Below are 8,214 nucleotides of genomic sequence, written 5' to 3' on the forward strand. Positions count from 1 at the left end.
TCATGCTTTCACCGCATTTTATTTAACAACATGTTATTTTTCAACTATATTTAACTGGAGACGCTCCAGTGTGTTCCAAATTTGCCCAGCACAGACGGAACACAAGGAAAACAAAAATCCTTTCAATACCAAACTAAGAACTTGTACTGACTTTGTCAAGGCAATTAAATAAACCAAACAAAGATTCATTTCTCTAAGAAGAGGTAGGGAGGCCCTGGCAGGAGGAAGCACTGGCAGATCTTGCAGCACTTGCTTTAGATCCATCTCAAGAGAGATGAGGAGACTGCTGTAATCCACATGGTGGAGGATCCAGTCAGGCAAAGGCAAAGCCTCCAAAAGCCAGTCAGGGCTGGGACGGAAGAGAAAGGGTTCCAAATGAAGTTTTCACAGTCTGTATTATCCAAAGCTTTGGAAGGGGATTGGGAGTAGACAAATGCTGTCACAGTATCAAAAAGTCAATGAAAAATGAGTCTGCTAGTGAGGAGAGTGCTGTTGGCACAGGAGAGACCGTTCCTGCCGGTCGCCGATCCAGCCGGCCCCGTGTGTCCACGAGCAGCTGCAGAGGTAGAACCCTCACACGGTGACCTTCTCCATGACATTGTCTGGGACGTGCACCTCATCCCCTTGCACCGTCACCGTGGCTGACTGGCCACAGATGTGCTGGTGGTCCTTCCAGTCCTGCCAGGGGAGAGCAGAGGGAAAGGCTGTGAGCAGAACAGGCCCTTGGAGAAGGGCCCTCACTGTGTGAGAAGCACCTTCTCTCCACGAACCACACCAGTGATGGAGGGCAAAGGAGCCACGCACTGGATTAGTATAAGAGGTGGAATCGGACTAAGAAGAATGCTGCCATCTCCACACAAACCGACGTCCAGGATATCAGTGCCAGGTGGAAAATTTACTGAGTCAGAACCTTGACTTAAAGCCTCTCCTGGAGGGCAGCTCATGACACTCAGCGCTCCTGAAGGACAGTGCTGTGCCAGGATCTTAGTTCAGCTAGGAGAACAGATTCCTCCTGGAACTGACTAAATTCAGGACAGCTGACTCAGCTGAACCACCCAGCAGAGCTGTGACTGGCCATCCTCTGCAAGCAGGGGCCAAGGCTCACTGTAAGGGACTGGTCTGAAACATGACACACAGCAGCTTCCTCCACTGTACTTCACACCCGTTCCCACCTCCCAAGTTCACAATTGTAGAGTCTGTCCCACTGTATCACCTGCAGCCATCACAAATAATGGAAAGGAGAACTATGTCCTCGGTACCATGGTAGGAGCAGCAGAGAAGGAAGGAAGCAGCTCACCAGGACGCAGCAGGAAGGGGCTGTAAAAGTGCTCCCAGCTCCCCACAGTTCCCAGAGAGGTGTCCATGCTTCATTTCTGCTGTTGCTCAGATTTTTTGCATCACCTTTGGGAAGGTGTCCACAAACCTGGGGACCTTCTCTACCCTTTTAACCCTGTCCTGACTTGCAGACCTGCCCCATCACTACAGCCTTGCTGGTGATCGCACTGGCAGTGTGGGTTTGGAATGCCTGACCCACACAAGGTTCTGCTCTGACTGAATGGCTGTGCTGCCCGTTTCTACCTCCGTGCTGACACCCATCAGGTGACAGCCTGAGCTGCCTGGCTGTCCCCAAGGTCACGCAGCCCTGTCCAGGGAACTGAATCCCAAGTCACAAGCAGGCTGATACCTTCCGCTGGCAGAACGTGGAGCAGTAGTTGACTTTGTGGCATCCTGTGCACTCGTTGGTGGCCTCCCGACCGCAGTTGACGCAGGATTGCTGTGGGAAGGGATGGAGAGGGACGTGTCACACAGAGACAAACCAGGGGCGTCACCGAGGTGCAACAGAGGTGCTGTGACCGGCTGGAATGCCAGAGCAGTGGGAAAAGCTCCCGTTTTCCAAAATACCCTCAGCACACCAACCCACAACAAACAGGCCCAGCAGCCTCTGGATACACCCTCAGAGACCCACTCTCCTTGCTCTTTTAGCAGGGATCACTTTGGAAAATGGAATGCACCTCTGTTTTCCTTTCTGTTGGGAAGGAAGCTCTCCAAAACTGTGGGTGGACACTGAGTGGTCACAGAAATCCATCTCCACCACCCCAGGCAAACCTCCCTCCAGATAGGTCAGGTATCCATCAGCCAGGTAACTGCAGGAGTCGGGTGTATCCCAACCAGACATGTCAGGCTGTGCACAGGCTGTTGACACACAAGCTCTGAGTTTATCCCAAATTTAAAGGTTTAAAGGCAGATTTCATTGGTGCTTTTGTTGGGTTTATAAGCCCGTGTACATCTGAGAGAGAGAGACTGAGGAAGGACAACAGACTGGGAATACAGACGGGACCTTCAGGTAATTTTCCCCTGGTTTTAGAGAGGAAAAAGGGATCTGCTCCTATGTTCCTTGGTCCTTTCCCAGTTATGACTATGTAAGGAGTGTACCAAGAGGGAAACAGGAGTCGAATTAAGAAGGCTCTAACAGGACCAAGGATTTAAATCCAAAAGCAAGGCAAGATAGGATACACAGGTGAAAAATCACACCTGCTTTTTAAGGGATGTTTTTGTGTCTATCGCTTTCATCTTATCTTGGTGACATCAATTAACATAACCTGTATATTTAGGTGGAAACAGCATTGAACTGCCACCAAAATAAGCACTTCACAGAGCATTCCACTTCCAGCTCATTAAACTCCTGACAATTCATTAGCACGTCAGCAGCAGTGACAGGAAGCGTTGCTGGGCTGTGAAAAGTATCGTGGGCTCTTGAGTTCCTCCAGGCTCCTTCTCTCTTTGAGCACAACCACCCCAAAAATCAGTGCTCTGATTAACACCCCTTCTCACACCTTTCCATGTACCTGAAGTGAACAGCTGGTGAGACTGAACTGTGCTTGTGCTCCTGATGTGCAGCTGGGGATTTGGGACACCAAAAATGGCTTAAAGCTGTGATTTGGGACTTGCAAAGCCTGCCCTGAGGGGACACTTGACTGGGGCTGTTTGTAACCTGTACAGCTACTGGAAAATGTGGAAAATACACGGGGCATGGTTGTACCTGAAGATCTGAAAGAGAACTGAGCAACACAGCTCTAAGGGCTTCAGTCATGGGTCCAGAACTAACTCCCATTCCAAAAGCCAGAGGAAATCGTGGAGTTATGAAAACCAGCTGACAGGACAGAAAGGAAGCGAGTTCTCTTCCTGTCGCAGCTCTGTGACAGCCACCCACCAGAGCTGCAGCACCACCACTCAGAGGTGAGGGAGACTGATGAACCTGGCCAGGTGACACTGAAGGAGCATAGAAAACTGCGTGGGAAACGGGAGACACTGCTTGGAGCACTGGCCCTACTAGGAAGGGCTCAGATCCCTTGCCAGAAGGCCAGACACAGAGCACAGGATTCCATAGCAATGACAAAACCTCTGTGTCTTTAAATGGACTGAGACAAAGACCAAAAGGCTCTTCACAACACCAGACATCCCCAGCCTACCTTGATGATGATTTCTGTCTTCCCGTCCACATCCTCTGTTTGTTGGAATAACTGGCTCTGGTATTGCTGCAAGGAAAACACACCAGATGTGTCATTTCCCAGCCAGAGCATGACGTGAGGGGTTGGAAAGGGCGCTGGGATGGAGGCTCCCCACGCTGAGCTGTGTCTGCCCAGCCCCACACTGCAGTTGCAAGAGGACAGGGCGGCCCCTCACTCCTCCCTTCTAGGAGAGGGACACTGTCACCTGATGCGGAGACAGGGCAAGGAGCAGGTTGCCTGAGGTGGCAAACTGCCAGCTCAGTACAGCATGTCCTCCAAGCCCAGCTTCCCACTCCATCCAGCCACAAACTTGTCCTTAAAATGGGGGGTTTAACTGCAACTCCCCCCACATGGGAACTGGGAAATTGACACAGGAAACATGAGGAAAACGCCAAGGTAACAGGGACAAGTGGCACATTCCAGGGACAAATTTTGGGTCAAGTCCAGTGATCCTAATCCACTAAGAGGCAAAGGAGTCTGGAGAGAAGGCACAGCCCAACAGATGGGATTAGGGGGAAAAATACCCAGACAAAATCAACACACCTAAGACTTTAGGAACAGCACTAACCATAACCATTACTCCTCCTTGCAACAGAAGAGTGAGAGGGCTGTAGAACAAGTTGTGACTCCATCACTTCTCTGGAGGTGATGTTCACAGCCTGCTTTGGGCCCGCTTTGGCTGCCTGGCAGAGTCACTTCACATCAGCTCAAGCCCAACCAGGTGCTGCTGTACCTGTTGTAGCAGCAATACACTCAACAGTGGGGGACAGGAGTCCCAAACCAACAACACCCAAACACAATCACAAATTAATTATGTGCTAACCCTGGCTTAAACATATTTGGAACAGTTAAAAAGTCTGAAAAAAGTTGAACCCCGTCCTCCAGGCCAAGCGGGTTCATCCAGGAGTTCACTCAACCCATAAGGAGATAAAAGGCTTAATTTACAAGTGTATGACCTGAGAGCACAGTATTTATTCTCCTGTGAAACCACAACCTTCAAAACCTTTATATAACCATGACAGAAATTAAGTTAAAAAAATCCAGGCAGATGGAGGCGGAGGCAGGGAAACTTCTTGCTGTGGCCTGCCAGGGGTGTGATTTGGTTCTGGCCTATTTGACATGGCAATTCCAGCCATGCACCAACCATGGAGAAGGAAAAGGTGTGACAAGAGAGAGGAACGAGCCAGACACATTCAGATCTCTCACAAAAACAGCTCCACAAAACCCAGAACCTCCAATTCCCAAGAGTATCGCTTGCTAGTTTGGAGTACACAAGGCACTGTTTGCTGACCAGAGACATATTTCTTAACTGTCCAACCCTTTTTAAATTAATTTCATACTCTCCAGTCCTGAATTGGTTTAATCCTTCTAAAAAAGCATTCAGATGCCCCAGCTGTTTGCTGATTTAATTTTCCACCTTGCTTTCAAATGAGCAGGGCTCCGGAAGTATCCCTGCTTTACAGAGGGATATTCCAATTAAAACACTTGTCAGATTTCAACACTGATTCTCTTCAATTTATACAGAAAATCCATTTAACACAGCTCCTGAATATCTTTATTATCCCCCAGCAATGCTGGCACAGAATTTGGTGAGCATGTGTAATCTCCCCATCCTAAAGTTTATCTGATATAAACAATGGATTAATGCACACTCAAAAAAATTACACTGCCCAAGCACACCAACACATGTCAGTCCTGTCCTTAAACTCTTCATTTTGGGCCTGATCTGCAAATGTCAAATATCCATTGCAAGAGACACTGAGTCTTTGTTACCCCACTCACCCTGAATTCCTAAATGTCTTTCCTTTACCAAAAAATGCAGTAAATCCAACATGGACATACTAACCTAAGGATCAGATACTCAGCTACAACCTAATTATAATTACTAATGATACTCAAGAACTGTTTTCTTAACAGCCACACGAGATTCCACCAAAGCAGTTGTATTTAACTAATCCCACATAAAATGCCGCAATTCGGAAAAACCTTGTAAATATCTCAACATTTCAATTTCTTGCAATATCATGACACATTTTGGAAGTTCATACATATAACATGGTGCTGGAGGGCTCATGGTTTGCTTTTCTTTCAGGATGTCGTTCCCCAGGACTTCTAAGTAACACAAATGTAACCTTACTCAGAGAATCCTAACACTTTGCAAACTTGCGCACGAGCTGTCTGGGAAGGGTTATTTTCATCTGAGGCACAGTGAGGCCAAGGACTTACCCAGGGGCATCAAAATGACTTGTGGGAAAGATGGAAATAAAATTTGAAGGAGGTCCTCAGTCTTGAAATTTGCCCAACAAACCATGACCCTTGAACAAATTTACAGAAATTAGGAAGTGCAAAGAGAGCAACTGAGTGCATGTCAGAACTGCCAAAACACTAAATTATGTGCTAAAACACCTCCCTGCTGGTGAAGCCTTTAGCTCCAGCACTTGGAACAGTTCCTTCAGAAGGGATAAGGATGTCCCCAGCCCCTGGCACAGGGCTGAGATCCTATGAGTAGGGAGGCAGAGTGCAAAACCCTCATGTCAGACACACTTCTGAGCTGCGTGAGTCCCACAAGCACCAACACAGCCCAGTACAGAGCACAGCTCCTGCTATTTAAAGCTAAGGCAACCAAACTGCTGCTCTATGGGAGCAGGACAGCTCATTTGTGATATTTAATGACTCCAAAGCACATCAAATAATAAATATCATACCGAAACACATTATAGTGAGTGATGTGTAACATACAACAAGGCACCTAAGTTTGTGTATCCACTTGGGAACCAGCCTGTTTCTATCAGGTCTCTACAATCCTGCTCTGTACTAAGTCACTCCTCCAGGAAGAGCTGAGTCTGCGTCTCTGTTACCATCTCATCTGTGGTCCAGCCTTGCTCTGCAGCTCTGACACAACGACGCCACCAGGAAAGGTGCCCCCTGTTTGCTCACCCTCGGAAGGTCTGTCAGTGGAACAAACACAAAGTGGTGATAAAGCACCAGTTTCCTTTGTATTAAATTGGTTCAGAAAAAATCCCCCACCTTAAGGGCAGGAAGACCCCCCCCCCAATCTGTCTCTCATACACCTTAACTGCCCAAAAAGCCATGGGATCACACACACAGAGTAGGAAAGAGACTCATGTTACAAACCACAAGGAATTTGGGAAAGGCCCTTTGACCAACACAAAAGCAGTGAGCCAATTCTTTGACCTCTAGTGTAATTGCTTCCCTGTATCCAGGAACACAGAGTTTTGTCCAAATATGGAATTCACAAGCAGGAATTAATTCAGAGATAGCTACCTGTGATACTGCCCAGATGGTTCCAGGAGCCAGCACAGCTCAGAATTGTCTGGATGACAAAAAATACCACCATGAGCACACAGTTTTACCAAAATGCACAAGTGTGCAGACCCCCATTACACAGAGAATGATGAGACACAAGTGCTGTAACTGGGGATGCAGTAGTTCCTGGGAAAGGGGTTTTCTCTGGAAACAATCACGTGCTCATCCTTCCCATGTCAAGTCAGCTTTAATCCATACACAGGAGGGATTTTAACTCCCATTCCCAAGACAAGAAGTAACTAGAAGAACATCAAAGAGAGCTGGCTTTGGATCAGAGGGTGTGGAGAAGGGATTGAACAACCATTCCAGAAACCACTGTGAGGATAAACACAAGGGAAGATGCACACAGACTGGAAAAAGAGCAGAGTGAAGTTAAACGAAAGCAGATGTTTATCTCTGAACTGTGCCAAAGCTTCCAATGTTTCAGTGTCCCACACTCTGTGCAGCTTTCCAGCAGCAGCCAGCCCAAACCTGGCCAGCAGCACTGGCACCTGTTCTGCAGGAGGAAGGCAGGGAAGGATTACACTCCCAACATATCACACACCTGCACATCAAGGATGCAGAGTATGGGAGAGTTTAGCAGAGCCCACGTGGCAAAGAATATCAAAGAGGCAGCTGTGGATCTGTGGGAGAGGGAGAGCACATTCAGTATGGAGCCATACTTGGGTGCATACATGAGCTGGTGGTCAGAAGGATCCAAGATCCCTACTGTGCATCAGTTACAGAGAAGAAAAGCAGCGAGAAGAGGGCAGTCGTTGTGGGTAATCCCTGTCCACAAGAGAGAATATGGGAACCGGCCAGGGCTCCTGTGAGGCCAGGCAGCCTGCCAGTCCTACCACAGGACTCCTGTGAGATCAGCTTTGCTTGCACAGTTCTCAGCAAGACACCTCTAAACGTTACTGCTTATCTTCCTGAGAGGGATCCGTCTGATTTTTATTTATGCCTCAACATATGCTACACATGAGGTGAAGGATTCCTACAGGGGCTGGACACGTTCTGGCAACCCTGTTCAAGGGGCAGCTTCGCCTGGCAGCCCATCAGGGCAGAGAAGGTTTCCACGATGGGGCTGTGAACAGCCCCCGCACCCGCCCGTAGGGCAAATGCCCGGATGCCCGCGAAAAAATGCCCGGGAAATCGGGCTGTGAGAGGAGCCTTAGCACATAAAAGCAGCTAACTGCGACACACCGGGGAGCTCGGGCTTTCTTGGAGGGCTCAGGGGCTCGCTCGGAGGGTCAGCCTGGCCCTTCTTTCCCTCCCCTCGCCTTTTCTTTCCTGTGGTCCTGCTTCCCTGCCCATACCTGCTTTGCCCTGCTTCACTGTTTCCGCGAACCAGCTCGTTGCCGTGGCGACCTCGCGCTCCGCCGCCTCCCCGACCTCG

The 8,214-nt window shown here is 48.7% G+C and overlaps 1 protein-coding gene across 6 annotated transcripts in view; it reads right to left on the minus strand.

Annotated features, from left to right (window-relative positions):
- The window catches only part of DEAF1 (DEAF1, transcription factor), an 81,955-nt gene continuing 73,741 nt past the window's right edge, over positions 1 to 8,214 (minus strand). For 2 of the 6 annotated variants that reach the window (XM_017730469.1, XM_017730468.1), the window contains exons 12-14: positions 3,471 to 3,536; positions 1,685 to 1,774; positions 1 to 678 (exon numbers count right to left, since the gene is read on the minus strand). In XM_017730469.1, coding sequence (XP_017585958.1) covers positions 574 to 678; positions 1,685 to 1,774; positions 3,471 to 3,536 — 261 coding nt within the window. In that variant the 3' untranslated portion in view covers positions 1 to 573. The other 4 variants (XR_001860686.1, XR_001860685.1, XM_017730470.1 and 1 more) reach the window with 4 other exon arrangements.

The sequence above is a fragment of the Corvus brachyrhynchos genome, unplaced genomic scaffold, assembly GCF_000691975.1.
Source record: "Corvus brachyrhynchos isolate BGI_N302 unplaced genomic scaffold, ASM69197v1 scaffold323, whole genome shotgun sequence".
NCBI lineage: Eukaryota > Metazoa > Chordata > Aves > Passeriformes > Corvidae > Corvus > Corvus brachyrhynchos.